The following is a 17,296-nucleotide window of genomic DNA, read 5'->3' as shown; positions in this document are numbered from 1 at the left end:
TTTTGACTCAGACCTCTCCTCCAAGATGACACACATCACTGGACAACAGATTACATGGTATCTGCTGTTGATTTTTTTCAGGTCCTATAAAATATGCCCAAGCTAGAGCTTTTATGACTTTAGGTAGAATAAAAATGTGAATATGAACTTCCCCAAGTTCAGGCAGTGTTCATACCATGGGGTGCAAGAGCAGGTGACCTCCCCTGGCCCCTGCAGGGGTCTGTGTGAGGCAGGCTGCCTGCTGCTCTGATAGGTCCCTGAAAGCCACACAGCCAGCAAGTCATGCATGGGTTTCAGGCACAGGGCAACCTTGAGCTGTCAGATGTTGAGTAGAGAAATGCAGATGGCTGTGGCATCCGACAGTCATTAAATCCAGGCTTAATGAAAAACCTGCACGCTAGACAGAGTGAGCTGCTTTTGTCCAAATGCTTTGTGTCAAAACCCGCCCCACAAAACCTCAAAACCCTGGGGCGAAGGAGACAGACACAAGTTCAGCTTCAGCCAGCGATCCACTAGGAGGAGCAGGAGGGCAGCGGGTTGCACGCCGATTACTGGGACAGCTTTTTGGCCACCTACTGATTAAGGGACAGAAGTCAGGGAGCGAGAGTGGTCACAGAAGGGATAAACTGATTCACCCAGCACTTGTTGCTACTGCTTTATCTGCCCTGGCTTCTGGTTTCTACAGCACACTCGGGTCCTGAGCTACTCCTAGGCCTTACTGCAAAGCAAATAATAGAGTCCACTCAAATCCACTTAGTCTTGCCACCATTACACTGGACATTGCTGTGCTCACATACCCTTCAGCCAGCTTGAAGTTCAGCTAGAATAATTTCTTTGTACCTGTGTCACACCTTCTTCAAATCCTTTAATTACTTCTTGCCTGCCAATCTTGAACCTGAAAGGCTTGTTTCTGTCTCTGGAGGAGTCAAACTTCTTTCCATTCTGTAGCATTCCTGCCGAAACAAGACACGCAGTTTCAATCAGAGCTACATGTACATTTAAGTGCTGGGGGGGAGGGAAGGAGTGGAAAATTAGTGTCTTGGTCACATTTTCACTTTGAAGCCTCATGCAGAACAGGCAAGGCAGGAGAGCCAAACACAAATATGGCACCAAAAGGTACCATACTGTTACCTTTGCCTTCTGGTAATTTAGGTTCTAAAATGGAAATATATTATTCTTCTTAATGCTATAGGTTATAACTCATGTAGTACCAAACATTACACAGACACACTGAAGAGCTGTTGCTTGCACAGTGGAGCTTCCTGGCTCAGCAGATAAAAGCAGGCAAGGAGCACGTGGGAAGCAGCGTAAGAGAATATCAACACAGGGGACTGATCCAGGCCTGCTCCTAAACACAAAAAGGCTCCCTAAAACCAGCCTACAGACAAAGAAACCAAATTTAACATATATATGACTGGGTTTACTCCTCATTAAATACTTCTATTTTAAGGTATTTTTAACAGTGTAACTAACTAAAGGGAATAGCTGTTGTGGAGAACATGTTGAGCGCCAAGGGGACTTTGGCTATGTGTGGCCCAAAGCCGCACAGGCAGCAGGAGCTTTCCACACACTTCCACAGGTGGGAATGTAGATTCAGTTTTGGGAACTGTTGAGCCGGATTTGGTGCCAGTTAAATGTCTGCAAGTACAGAGCAGCTCCTTTGACTTCTTCCTCCAAATTTATGGTCTCCTGGGAGAACCTTAGAGGAGCTTCCAGTACCTAAAGGGGGCATACAAGAAAGCTGGAGATGGACTTTTTACAAGGGCATGGAGAGACAGGACAAGGGGGAATGGCTTTAAACTGACAGAGGAGAGACTGAGATTAGGCATTAGGAAAAAAATCTTACTGTGAGGGAGGTGAGGCCCTGGCACAGGTTGCCCAGAGAAGCTGTGGCTGTCCCATCCCTGGCAGTGCTCAAGGCCAGGTTGGACGAGGCTTGGAGCAACCTGGTCTAGTGGAAGGTGTCCCTGCCCATGGCAGGGGGTTGGAGCTGGATGATCTTGAAGGTCCCTTCCAACCCAAATCATGCTGTAATTCTATGATTTATACCAGAATATCTAGTAGGAATATTTTGGTAACTTGGACAGTTTACCTTCCCTACTTCATTCACTCAGGAGTACTAAGAATAACATGCATTACACAAATGTGGCCATTCTACAGCATGCATGTGAAACTTCTACATAATGTGACAATTCCATGTGTCTCCTCCTCCTCATACAGAAAGAACAGAAAAGCCTCTGCATTTAAAAATGTGAAAACATAAAGGACATTTCTATGAATAGTACCCTCGTTTGTTGTATTTTAATTCAGCCACAAGAGATAGTTGGGGAACACCTTACTCATTCCTTTGGATGGGCACAACACTGTTTCAACCCATGTATTATGAACACATAGCTTCTACAGCAAGTGGATAAACCTTCACAGAGAGATACACTTTTAGGTATTCTCATTCTCTTTTCAAACAGCAGATAATTATGATAGCTTTCCACTTAAAAGTACCTGGTTAATTGCTCTTTCAATATGCTATACTTTGGCTGTTGTAAGGTTTGGCTGATATTTATGTATTAGAATAAATGCTTTCTTTGTAATGCTGTAGTGCTAGTGTTTTGTTCATTAATAACCAAATATCTGAGAAAGTTTCTGGTTGAAAACAATGTTATCAAGCACAGCTTTGACAGAAAATGCTGAGAAATCCTGCCTTTATGATCCAGTATGAAAACACAGTCATACTAGTTTCTTTTCCCTGAAGCAGTTCTATTAATAGATCAACTTGATGCACCAGTTTTATTTTTCAGTAAAAACCATTAGCTATTATCTAAACAACAACAAAAAAAGGCATATTCTGCCTGCTTAAAAGTTGGTGTTATGAATCAAAGGTAAATATAGAGACATGCCAGAATAAAAAATAAAGACTAAAATCGTAGGATTCATCTTACCAACCTTTATGCTTTTAAGATGTAGCCAGCTACCTTTGAGCTAATTACTCTGATTCACTCTGTAATCAAGTCAGAGAAAAATGTACTTTCAGGGGCAATTCATCTAACCAAATCTAGGCCATAATGAATTGCATCCTAGCAGTGCCTCTTTCTTTGCAATGAATATAAGCAAGATCCAAACAACTAGCTCAGACACAGATGTCTCCAAATCCATTAGCAGCTAAATCAGTGGTGTTGGCATTCTGGCCTTGAGGACACAATATTTGATTGGTTCAGTGGGATTCTGTGTCTACTAGATGTTTTACATTAATATTAAAACCAAATGACAGATTAAGGCAAATTATCTGTTGACAAAGTCCAATTTTTGTCAAAGTCAGTACTTTAGAGATGTGTGTGTGTGTGCACACAAGGCCTTAGGAGGAAAATTATGGAATAACCTGCCTATAAAGGCATGTTTCATAACCTTCAGTTTTAGCACTTGTCATATTCCTTGAGTTCTTTCATGGTATAGCAGTGAAGTGCTTTATTTATGCTCCAATGCATGTACATACCCACAGTATGCAATATGTCGACTCAGTGATATCCCTAAACCCCCTCCATGCAGGCTGGGAAGCCACACCAGCTGCCTGCACAGGCTTTCTAGTTACAGACAAACACGGGTTCGTTTGTAAGGTAGGAAACCAGCCTACATGTAGAGGAGGGCTGGCAGGGAGAAGCAGCTCAGGGGGAACTCTCAGGCACATTGCATAATCCTTTTTGAAATATTCGATCATAAATTTAAATGGCAGTCCTTCCTCACAGCAGTTTTATTTTTAAACACATCGTAAAACCTTATGACTCTATGAAATGGAAGGAGACTATTACAGAATCCCAATATTTAATAGTTTTAATATTAAAACTTGGTACTGTCATTACAGTCTGCATGTTCAGAGCAGTATGCAAACATTAATTATTCCTCACGGCAGCCCAGGGAGGAAGAAGATATTTATTATAAAATAGCCTCAGTCTGGAAGTTCAGATTCAGATGCAAAGTTCCACAGCACTTTAATATGCTTTCACTTCATTTTGTAACTAAATCCTGTTAAAATACTTAGCTTAAAGGTCTGGTGGTTTACTAAATACCACACATCAAACCAGCAGCAGAACCAGAATTAACCATTCAGAGATCCTGACAACAGCTACTGGACAATGTTTCCCATTTAAAATAAGGTTTTTAGCTGTCCATGAGCTTACTGGTCTAATATACATCAGATAAAAACTGACTTCCATTTCACCATCGAAAGCCTATACAAGGCGTGTTAGGCCTATAGACGAAAACGGGCTGCTTCTCCTACGTTTAGAGCAGTATCTTATTTTCAGTAATGGCTGAAAATTCATCAGATGGTGTTCAGAAATGTAACCTCTGTGATCTCCCCACCTTACTGCTTCTGGAGGACAAACTGGCATTCAAAGAGTCAGACATGTCCTGAATTGCTGAGGACCCGGCAGGAGGGTCGGTTTTTATATGACTGCCCTTTAAATGCACATCTACTTTAGAAATGAGTCAGAGTCCCCATGTGCCCTGGAGAAGTTCCGATCCGGATTTAGATCTGAACTTTAGAAGCTTTTTGTCTCTCTATTTCTGAAAGTTAGAGCTGACTATTCAGGCTCCTGGGAGCTAAAACAACATAATGCTTTATTTTCTTTCTTGCTAATGCATCAATTGATTTTTCTTTTTGGTAAAAAAATTGATTTGTGTTAATATTCTGCAATGAGGACGGATACCCATCTTCAGCCTGCTAGAACTTTTATTTATCTAGCTAACAACAAGGATTAAAAAACCCACAACCTGGAATTGAATGATGACATTGCTTTGCAAAGTCACAGCAATCAATAAGAGCTTTGTCTGAGCAAGGACATCTAGATGCCTATATGCTTACTTGTTATAATAACCTTATGTTTGATTCTGAAAGGGAACAATTATTCTATTAACATTATTAATTGCACAAACTTTTTCAAATCCATACACTATTCTCATAACTGAGTTTGTGAAATTAGTCATTTTCTAAAAGTAATTCTCAAAATTAGGTGGCTGTAGAAGAGGAGATGTTTCAGATCATGGATCCTGCTGAATCATTGTAGTTCAGCTCACTGAAGCTGAAGATCAAAGAGAAGGCAGATCATTTTGGTAAGGAACATGATTAGGGATCCATGTAAACTGCCAAAAATGCCATGCCATTTGGGCTAAACCAGTAGGGAAAACAACTTAAGTCTAGGTTTAACACAAGCTATTATTTCTTACTAAAACACAAGTGTGTCTGCATTACTCTTTTAACATGAATTAACTAACTCAGGTCAGTCAACCCCAGCTGTTTCCTAAGGGGAGAGAGCTAATGACACTGTCTGTACTTGTCTAATAACTTTTGAATCTTTTAGCCAATTTCAAGCAAGTTTGATAGAGCAGTAGGGTTCCTACTGACATAAAGATCCTATGCATGTAATGAAATCTGTGCAGGAAGAAGATCCCGTAAGTGCTTCTACGAAGAGAAACGCTCGATCTTCATTTGTTATCAGAGAATCTATATTATTGAGTAGAGGTCAGGAATGGAAAGACATGAATGCTGCAGTGGGATAACAGTCTAAGCTTCTTTTTACCAGAGGGTTCCATCATCAGAGAATGATTCAGCAACTAACCACATAACAAAGATCCAAAGAGCCAGCCCAGCTGTTTAGGACACCTAACTTACATCTATGGTCCTCCCCCCAGAAAATCATGCTCCAACCATTAGTTATACGAAAGATGTAGCTATACAAAAGATGGGGAGAGAGAATACCAAAGGCCCTCCCCTAGATCTTCCATCAAGCTTACAAGCCCAGATTTGGAAAATGTATATGTAAAATTCCACTGCTAATGTTAGCCATCGCAAAGGTAGAAACTGTGTCTCAACCTGTCATCTCTAGGCTACACCTACAATTAATGGAGAAAGAGAGATCTCTCCAAGAATAATTTAAACCACACAGATTTAGATGCTAGGACTAACCTCCTGGAATCGTTTATCATTCTCAGCCAACTAACTTACCAAAGTTAAAAAGTTAACAACACTCATTTTAAATGCTAGACTGCCAGCTTTTTATAAAGCCCTAGTGAGGAGGTATTAACTCATCCATCCATACCTAAATGAAGTAGACCAGGCTTCACTGGCTGTAGTCTTTACTGAATTATTTGTCTTTGCAGTGTTGACACACTGTGGGAATCAGAAGACGGAGATCCTAATCCAGGACAAATCCCCTGATTTCACTAGTCACTCTTCTTTTATCCTGTAGAGTGGGACTCACCTCGGAAGTATTAAGGGCATAAATCGAACAGGCAACTTTCAATGTTTGCCTGCAAACACATTATCTTACGTTTTTAAACTCTAGTTACATACAGAACTTAAATGCAATCCACACACTTGAAAATAGCTACTTTCTGAGCACATGCTGGCTGCAGAAAAAGGGGCAGACAATTCAGTAGGTGTTTCTAGGACACTATCCTTTTTAATTTTATGTACACCAGAGGTTCTTCAGGACTGGGACTGTATTTTGATGTCCTTTAATGCAATCGCCTTTCCAACTATGCCTTGTCATAAATCTCTGCTATTACAAACTTGTCATTCAGTTTGGTTCCTAGGATTCTTGGAGGCAGGATTTGCTGCAGGTAGTGTTGCTGTGGATTAAGAATTTTTGATCTCAAGTGTTTCTTTTTTTCCTTGTAATACATCATTTCTATGTCAAAATATGCCAATATTCTGTCAGGAGAATGTCACAAAGGTTGGAAATCCCAATTTTTCTCCCATTTATAACCTAGATGGTCCCTTCCAATCCAAACCATTCTGTGGTTCTACAATTCTATGATCTCACACTTCTTACATCTTCATTTGCCATCGCATTACCTCAATTCATTGTTTTCTACTTCTTCATCATAACATCTCCCAGTAATCCACAGTTATACCTGGCCATGAGCCTCCTTCCAAATAACCATGCAGTAAGTGGCATGTATCTCTGATTTCCTTGATTTGACTTCGAAAGCAAAGTCTTTTCTGGATGAATTTGCAATCATCTCATCAGTTTTACTTTTTATCAGCTTTTCATCAGCAATTAATGTTGTAATGGAAATAGAGTGCAGAATGTGAGCTGGATGATACTTTTATTTCCTATGTGTCATCTGAACAGTGGGCAACCTTACTGAGTCCTCTGCAGGGACTCTGGCAACGGAACCAAGAAGGGAAGTGTGCCTTGTCAAGAGAAAGGTTCCACAACAGAGGTTTAGTACCACTATAAACACAAACTCAGTTTTCCACTGCTCATATTTCCTCTGCTTAATATAAATAAAGCCTTATGAGGAAAAAACAGGATTTGCTGGCTTAGGCTGTGTTTTTCTGACAGTTTATAGCTGCTTAAGAAAAAATGATTAATCTTTTTAAGGGAATTTTCAGCCTAGAGGGATTATAGTTGAAGAGACTGGGGGGTGCATCTCTGCAGCATCTCAAGCTTTTCACCACAATTTTTTTTGTTGTTTAAAAAGGTAACAGCAACGATTTGAATGTGCCATTTGTTGCCATGACGAACAATCACTGACTCAAGTATAGAAATGGGAAATGGATAGCGGTGATGGTCACCTCTGAGTTCCTGTAACCGCAGCACACTTCAGTAACGGCTGATCTTTTCAACACAGGCAGCCCTGCTGCTTCATTTTCTTCCGGTATTATATACTCATATATCTTTAATGTGGAGTAAGAGCAACACAATCAATTATTTATTATGCAGCTGACAGCATGCAATGAAGACACAACAGACAACTATTCAATAATGCATTACTGTGCACTATGTATCTGTGTCGTGTACAACTACAAGACAATATGAAAGAGCCTTGCACTTAGCTTGACTTCACAGCCAGGAAAATTACATGCAATTGTCTGGTTCACTCTACTGAAAGGCATTATTCTGTCCTAATGGCTTTATAGATTTGCATAATTTTAAAAGAGAAGAAAAAGTAGATTTACCCTCAAGACACATATGAGGCTCAATAAGCATATTCTACATGAATTGTAGAGAGACCAAAACAATTCCTCTGGTATCCTGTTGCCTTAAAATAGTCATTTTATTTTAGGGTTTGATTCTGTTACCATTACAAAGTTCAGCTGTAAAATATACATGCTCTGCAGCATTAAGCAAATTTCATTTGAATAAGCATGGCAGAATTAGGTCAGTCTGGGTATGCTAATGAGTAGGACAATAGATTCTAAAGCAACATTTTAGAGAGAATATATTACTACAGAAATACTTAGCATCTCTTGCATCTCTATCCCTAAATACCACATCCTGTAACACTGGTTCTGGAGGGAGATGGAACGTTCCTGGCTGGGCTATGTCATTCTGTCCCTGCCCTCTGGTACCAGTGAGAAAGCACACGGAGCAGTTCAAGAGAACAGCTGTAATATAAAGAAGACATTTTGCAAGATTTCCCACGCAAACACATGCAGCAGAGCTTGGACAAAGAATTCCGGTCATCTAGTGCACCAAGGTAACAGGACAATGCAATTAATCTCTTATTTTCTTGTTTTCATTCTCAAGTCTCATCCTGTGCTACAACACACACGCATGTATTTCCTTTGCACCATTTCTGTTTTATGTTTGCCTGGGCAGTGGAGGTATTGATTCGGTATTTCAGCCTGTAGCACACCTACCAATGTGCAGACGACCTTCTACTGGGCAGTTATGCTCTTCAGTAGGGGTTAAACCTCACTGAAATAGGTGACTATGACAGCCACTTGTCTTTCAGCGTATGGCACAAGAAGGGCACCAAAGCTTCTGGGTGCGAGAAGCATGGAAAAACACCACAGAAATCAAGAAAGGACCTTCAGCATTCCTTGGGAAAGCTCTGAGCATGGCCCTGAGATTACATGAGAGAGGGGGTTTAGAAGAAAAGAGCCACCTAGTTAATTCCTCCTCTGGTCAGGGAGAAGGATGTTGAATGATCTGCCAGAAGAAACACCTTCCTAACCCAATGTTAATACTGCTTTAATAAAGGTGTGCTTTAATCACGAGCTGTTCCCAGATTAGGCATCCTTTAATTTTCAACTGTTTATACCTCCACTATAGGCCTCCATTTCCTTCTGAATAAAATCTGTGCTGAAATCTTAATTTACCAGTGCAACACTTTGGATTCCTTTGGCTTAAATGACAACAGCCTAGTGACGAATTTACATATCTATCTCTAGCAGGGCATTGGATTAAGAGGCTATGCATATCCAGAAACAAGATGTTTGAGCATGCAGAAATATATTCTTTATGTGTTACGACTTAACACCAATATGTTAAAACAAGTATGTTAGCCTTTGGGGCTTCTGGAGCTGAAAAATAACATTTCTCCCCACATCCCTTGTGAATGAACGCTCTTCCTCCCCCACAGGTCCCTGTTTACCCAGTTCTTTATCACATCCAGCTTTCTTAACACGTAGGATGGCTATACCTCCTTCACAGAGACAGTGTTTTACTGAAACTCATCTTGACAAACACGGCAATCCTTTAACATTGTGCAAAGGACTTGGCAACTTCTCTGTTCTTAAGTAAGAAAGGAGAAAAACACACTTGGAAAAAGAGACAGACGCACATAAGATGGAGATGCTGCTTTCTCTCCATCAGCATGGACGGACCATAGACTTCTAGGTAGCTAAAGACAGTTGAGATTAATTCCACCCAAAATGACTTGATCACAGTCAAGATTACTGAAAAAAAATTCAGTTTAAAGCCAAGTTGGTTTTGATTTAGTCACCAAACACCTTCCTGTGCATTATGTTGCCTAAGGGCCCTTAGACTTGGTGCCTGTAGATCTACCTAGATCGACCTAGTCACTTACTGTACAGTAATACACACAGTAAACATGCTATAGAAATAACAGAAGATAAAAGCCACTTCCAGTCTTTGAATGAACTCTGAGAAGGGTTTATTAACAAGCTGGTAACCCTCCTTATATCGTCAGAAGTTCAGCCTACCATTAAAATCAGGTAAAACCAGCATTTTGCTCTGCAGCCTGCACCGTTTGCTGCAACACACCAGCAGAAGAATGTCTTATTCAGATACCATTATTTTTCTAGGATGTCTTTTAAAAAGATACATGAAATACACTCATCAAAGGAACCAATCTTTCTATAGATGTATAGTTTGTTCTTCCCACCTACTAGGAATGCACCTGCTTTCACAAAAAAGGAGTACTTTTGCAGTATTGTTTCGAAAGTAAACAGTGTTCTACGTGCTCCAAGACAGACCCTAGCAGTGTCACAAATATCACTCTGCCTGTGAACGATGACAGTATGTCCTGAAATAATACCAGCTATGAAATTCTTCTTTTGCTTTTTGTTTCCTTTTTTTTGGCCACATTTGTTTCCTATTTTTGTTCATTATTCCTGGTGTTGCAGATTCTTATTGGTGGAAACTGGCACAGTTCCCCTGATGAAAGTACAAAAATATATGTAGCAGTTTAAGACCTGGATCACAATAATTTAAAACTCAGCTGAATGATGCACTCGGGACTATTCTCCAGAACAGAATCCTGCAAGAATACAGAATACTATAGCTTTGTGATCAGAGGAAAAAGCTGGATGCCAGAAAGAATGGGTTTTGCCACCAGGCAGCTGTGTAAGAATAATTCACCTTCATCTTATTCCCTGTGAAATGATGGCTGTAGTTTTACCAAGGTCAGAAGGAGAGTCACTACCATATCCAGCAATAATATTATTAATTAATACACTTTGCCTTAGGTAGCATTCAGTAAGCCTTCAAAGTATCTTCAGAGCTGCAGTGGAAAGGAGCTATTAACAGTGCAGTTTGTTATTATAAATAGGTTTTTTCCATCTCTAAGTTTTGATCTCAGTGATCTTATAAAGGAACTATGGAAAAAGTGACAGCTGCTATCTTGACAGATGGGTTTCAGGCATTGCTCTGCTGGACATTAGACAGTCGTCTCTCTGGAGAACAATAGGAATTTCCAAGTGCCTGTATCTATTTTCATCTACTTAACAAGCCACTCATGTCTTGGACCAGTAAAAGGAAGAAGCAAGGAGAATGCAAAATAAATGTTTTAGGGTAAACAGCTTGGAGAAGGAGGTGAGAATCAGGTGAGTATCACCTATTAGTGACTTCCCCTTGAGTTTTACAGAATTGACAGGCAGAAAAAGATTTGGAAGTTTCTTATAGAGGCCATGGAGGCAAACAGCCACTTCTAGAAGGTGAGATATAAAAAGCCTGTGCACTAAGTACAGCCATAGGCAGCTAGCAGGACATGGCAAGTACAAGGATGCACCTCAATTTTCAGCTCTTCCAAGAATTTAGCATCATCATCCACTCTGGATGTAGAGCTTTGAATCTGATTTTAAAGACTGACACAAGAAAGTCTCATCCTTTTTAAAGGGTAGTTGGTAGAGAGGGTGCTGCTGTCCACCTTTCCTGTCATAAGCACTCACCAAGAGCACTCCAAGTTCAACTCTACCTCAAGCCGGAATTTAAACCCACAATCCTTCACCTTTTCTGATGGTATCCTCATCATCGGACAAACAAACACCCAGTGGGATTGCCCTCTGTGCTCCCCCTTCAATCTGTATAGTGGCTGGAAATGGAGAATGATGAAGTTAGGAGAAAACTAAGCAAGTAGTAATCAGGGAGGTCAGTGGGATGGGCAGAGACCTGGATCCCAGTCCCTAGTCCCGGGCCTGATGTTGTGTAGGGTTTGTTCCTCCATTATTCTCATTGACTTTAGTAGGAGCTTGAGGATGGACTGCACAGACCATAATGTTTTTCCAAAAGAAAAAGTGTTTTCACACTCAGGACTGCTGCAAACAAAAGACATTGTAAATTAAGCCATTTTAGTTACTACAAATAGAAATAGTAGTAAGTCCATAGACACAAGCGAAGAATATAAACATTGACAAAAACACAAAAGAAAATAGCGCACAGTGTAAAGCAACACAAGTTGAGAGTAGAGCGAACAGTGAAGCATCACATCAACAAATGTATTATTACACCAGCAGTGGAAAGCTGGGAATTTTCAGACTGTGCTGTGACATGTGTGACACTATCATCTGTGAAAGCAAAGACAGATGTGGTGAATACACCACATCATTCTCAGGAATTGCTGCAGACCAGACAGCTTTCCATCACGGGTCACGTGATCTTTTATCATCCTAGCAAGTGTAACTGAAAAAGTAGCATCCTATATGAGTAACTTACTACATGTAGTCAGTGAAAAGATGTTCCTAACAACAAACGGCAAAACCATACAAATCACAGTAACAAAGGATGTTTTTCTGCAGAAGAATAATGGATGTCCTGTTCAATTTTATTCAAAACTCCAAAGAGAATGTAATTTAGGGTTGACTGGAATGAAATACTTGGTTTTAGAAAATGAAAAAAAAAGGAAAAGCCTTATGTTCATCTGCAACGTTTCATTCTAGTGAGCATACATCGCTTTGATTTTGGATTACCACCAGGTACTATTTAAATTCAGCTTTGATGAGGCCTAGGGAGTTCTTGCACATTACCACCTTTCCAATTATTTAATACCAAGTATTGTTTAGCTACATCCAAGCTAAAAGAGACTGAAGCTATTAAGGAGAAAACATAAAAGGAAAAGCTAGAATTCAGAAGGAGCATGCTGAAGGGGAGGCATGTGAGATGAAATGCAAGTGTCCAGATAGCCAAACCAGAAAAAAGAAGGGCAGAACTGACCTAAAATGTACATCAAAGAAGCTGAGATTTATGTGAGAGGGATAGAGTTATCTGGTCTAAAATAATCATTCACCCAGACACTCAGAGGTATTCTACATCACTGTTAAAACTAACTGAACAGATATTCCCTGCCCAGGTAACATGGCTTACTCTGTAATCCATAATAAGTAATCTTACGGAACATGTAAAAGCTCAATTCATTTAGGCGGCTGCTTCCATCTTCCCACTTCGCACAGCAAAGAGAAAGATTCGTGGGAGTTAATTTATCCCAATTTTGTCTGCCATTTCAATGCTTAAACATGTATGTGCAGATTTACTGGCTGTCTGCATAGGGAGTTTCAATGATCCCACTCATAGGGCAGAAATCACTCAGGCTACCGAGTCTTTGGAAATCATTCATCAGAACTGTTAAGTATTCTGCTTGTTCATGTTACCAAACAGTTGTCAGGAAAAAAAAAGGAAATAAAATGGAAGGTTACATCAAAACAATTAACGTAAGCAAGCTAAGCTTCAAACAGAACTGCGGCTGATCCGACTCCAATCTGACATGGGCACAAATCTCTCTCTTCAGAAAACAAGATTATCTGTGGCCTTTTTTGAGAAAAAGGATGCGGAGAAGTTACATTTCATGGTGTGTCTAATCTGTGTTCCCCAACACAAGTGAGTACCTGTGAACTTCTGTCTGCTCATGTGACCAAAGATCGCTAGGACACAGTCAGGCATGTTTAAGCCATACCTTCACTTTAAAAGGAACAAACTGCATGAAAGTATGTCCTACATCTCAGTTTGCATCTCACATGTTCCACACAGGCTGTGGTTTCAGGCAGTATCCTGCACCATATATTGCACATAGCACTATATATATGCAATATATTGCATTCCTTTTTTGTCTATTATTTTGTCTAACTATATCATAACCACCTAGCACAATAAATATCAATGCCCAGTAAAACCACTATTTTCACTAAATCCACCTACCATTTTTGGCATCATTTTATGGCTTTCAACTTACTGATGTGCCCTCATGACAGGACACTTTGAGCTCCAACGCAATGACATGGACCTGTTGGAGCAAGTCCAGAGAAGGCCATGGAGATGCTCAGAGGGCTGGAGCACCTCTGCTATGGAAACAGGCTGTGAGAGCTGGGCTTGTTCAGCCTGGAGAAGGCTGAGTTTGGGTTGGAGGGGACCTTAAAACTCATCTAGTTCCAGCCCCCTCCCACTGGCAGGGACACCTTCCACTAGACAAGGTTGCTCCAAGCCCCGTCCAACCTGGCCTTGAACACTGCCAGGGATGGGGCAGCCACAGCTTCTCTGGGCAACCTATGCCAGTGACTCACCACCTTCACAGTAAAGGGTTTCTTCCTTACATCTAATCTAAATCTCCCCTCTTTCAGCTTAAAGCCATTCCCCCTTGTCCTATCCTGAACATCAGCCTAAACCGTTCATGAAGGAGAGATATCTAAGGCTAACATACTGTTTAGTGGATCAAAAGTCTAAGCCAGCCATAATAATTCTGGTAATTCAATTCTTGATCAATGCATATTTCAGTGACTTTTGTGTGCTATGCCTTTTCGAGTCAAAACATCATCTGCCCTGCCTATGCACTGTGTGCCCCAGTGTCCACCTTCTAGCAAGAGGATTATATACTGCCTTCTGTTCTTAGGAACTTCACTTTTCTACCTGTTGTTCATGGCCTTCTTAGAGAAGCAGTCACACATTTCAAAGCCCAGTATGGTTGGTATTTAGCAGCCAATTCTCCAGGCAAAAAGCTCATATATATTTTGCACAGCTTGAAAATAAACCAGTGAGCCCATTTGTGATCTGCTCTTCATACAAAGGTGGCTTCCATATTGTGAACGGCCTTTTCTGCAAAGACCTGAACACCGGAGTCTAGAGATTATGACACCAGACTCTCAGACAGCAGATCTCAAATTGACATTCTGCTAAGCAGTTTCAGAAATACATCTTTCATCAGTGGCTTCCCAAAGCTTTAACAGAAAGTAGTATGGTTTAGAAACAAAAATGTGATGTATAAACCAGCTGCGTTTGGATTGCAACATTGTGTTAACCAGAGAAGTCACGTTTGGAGCAAATATAACAGCTTGCTTCTGTTTACATGTAGTATTTTTGCTACTGCTGTTAGGCCAGATTATGTGTCTTAATACAGGCACGGTGCACCTTGCAAGGAGCCAGAACTCAGAGAGTGTTTAGCTGCATCTCTTTGAATGGAACTGCCTTATAGGACCATGAAACCTAAATACTGGTGCATTGCAGACTGTCATTTTTAGCTGCTGCAATACCTCATCTTGTTTTGGTGCCTGCTGCCAGATGACATCATCATGTAGGAACTTCTTCAGTGGAGCAGCCAAAGCTGCTGCTCCCAGGAGATTGTTGACTGGAAATCCAACAATCCCATATTTTCTTTCATTTTTTCAGTCTTCCTGCTGCAAGTAAGACTGGAAAGATGGGAAGGAAGAGGAAATCACAGAATCATATCAGCAAGAAAGATCACAGGTGGCCCTAGGGAAGGCAGTGATGCAGATACTGTTGTAGTACAGCCTAAAGACGGCTCATATCTACACCCATTGAGCACACAAGCTGTATCAGTTCGTCAGACCTGGTGCATGCATGGATACTTGCAATTCTGTTCTCTCACATCAGCTTGAGCTCTGTGTCAGGCTCTCTGTCTAGTGATCTAATAACGGTTGGAGGTGAAGCCCTAGCAGTGAAAAAAATACCCAAACAAAAAAAACAAACCAAAAAACAACAGAAAGGTCTTGCTAGCCATGCTGCAACAATGACTGCTGCTACAAATGCTTCACAGGCGAAGAGCCTGACATCAGGCTGTCACGCAACACGGACTGCAGGTCCAGGCTGCATGTCTGAATATCTTTGCCTTGGCCTCCACATCAAGTTTCAGTTTTAGAGATAGAACCATGGAATGATTTGGGTTGGAAAGGACCTGAAGATCATCCAGTTCCATCCCCCCTGCCACAGGCAGGGACACCTTCCACCAGACCAGGTTGCTCCAAGCCCAGTCCAACCTGGCCTTGAGCACTGCCAGGGATGGGGCATTCACAGCTTCCTTGAGCAGCCTGTTCTAGTGCATCACCAGATGCACTCTGCATGTTCAATACCAAACTTCCTCTGGGTAAGCTCCAAGACCTGTGCTGACTCTTGGTATTGCTTAATGAAGAGGGGAAGCCAATTTAAACTACGTATTTTTGTCTTTTTTTGTTTTCAGATGATCTCATGCTTTGCACATCTATAAAAACGATACTGATTTTCACATGTGACATGAAGTGGACAGTGAGCATTTCTAGCTATAGCAAGACATATGTTTTTATTCTAAGGCAGACAGACTGTCCCAGTGACAGGGAAACATGTTATCTGATCTCTAATTTGTTTAACAGTCCCTAAGAACCTTTTTAGGCTGGTGCTCAGATATGATCTTTAATTCTGTCTTTGTGGTGACAGTGCTACCAGACTAAGTGCATTGGGCCATGTCTCAGTTTGATTGCTTACATCTCAATCATTTAAGCTCTAAGAAGAGAACACAAATCAGTGTCGCCTGTATTTTTAAGGTTACGAGAGCACCTATCCCTTGTTCCAATCTCATTCAGAGCAACTTTGACATCCTGCTTGCTCTGCTAAAGTGTTAAAGAATGCAAAGCAGGAGCACTACCTTTTTATCTGCTTCAGAAGCCTTTGTGGAGATTAGGAAGTGTTGCTCTGATCTCTCCCACCTTGCTATCTGGACACAAAAGTTCTATGCCACCTTGCTATCTGGACACAGAAGGTCAGATTTTAAGCTGCTCTGTATCAGCTGAACCTCTAAAAGGTCAATAGGGCAATGCTAGCTTGTCCCAGAGAAGGAGTAGTTCTCATTGAGCCATTCAGAGATATGAGTAAGACTTGGGCAGGGCTCTTCCCACCACATACACTTCTATGACCATTTTCAACTCTCCTACACAGTTCCCCTGGCTCCCTAGGTTTTTTGTTCCACTTCTTGCTCTATTTTCTGTTCTCATTTGCTGTATTAAAAACCAATTTTTCTTCCTGGAAGCCGGAAAATTGACATATTCTAATCCTTGCACCACAAAGGTTTTCTAACATGGAAGTCCACTACTGGACTCAGGACTAATAAACCTTGGTGGGATCACAAAAGATACAGTGAGAGTAATTACCCCAAACTTCTTATTCTTAACAGTGATAAACAGCACACCTTGATCCAAACTCTTTCTTCATTCGTTCCTGCATCAAGAGCCTTCTAAGAGAGTAGGAAAGAGAAATGATACAACCTCTTGCAGTGTCCTTGCATACACACTTTGAAAAGACCGGAATTCAGGAGAGGTCTTTGTGGCTTAATTTGTGTGAAGAAAAAGAAAAGAAAGACCTGTGTATGAGGCACAACAATAGTGAGGTTTCAACACTTTTTACTGCAAAAGCAGAACACCTGATTAGTCAGGGGCTGTAAGAACAGAGGAGGACTTTGTACAAAATTCCCCATCATAGACATAAAAGCTACTGTGCTGGCTGAGCACAGAATAAAACGAACACGTTTCATTACCTTAAGATAATGATTTTTCTAAATACTTTAGTTTTGTTCACACAAT

General features: G+C 40.9%; 1 protein-coding gene across 1 annotated transcript in view; it reads right to left on the bottom strand.

The window, feature by feature from the left end:
- Positions 1–17,296, bottom strand: part of FKBP1B (FKBP prolyl isomerase 1B) — a 46,276-nt gene that overhangs the window by 1,612 nt on the left and 27,368 nt on the right. Inside the window, exon 3 of the mRNA XM_065681759.1 lies at positions 841–953. Within this exon, the coding sequence (XP_065537831.1) occupies positions 841–953 (113 nt within the window). The remainder of the gene's footprint in view (positions 1–840; positions 954–17,296) is intronic.

This window comes from Lathamus discolor, chromosome 5 (assembly GCF_037157495.1).
Source record: "Lathamus discolor isolate bLatDis1 chromosome 5, bLatDis1.hap1, whole genome shotgun sequence".
NCBI lineage: Eukaryota > Metazoa > Chordata > Aves > Psittaciformes > Psittacidae > Lathamus > Lathamus discolor.
The sequence above is the reverse complement of the archived record's forward strand: the minus strand, read 5'-3'. Positions and strand labels throughout refer to the sequence as shown.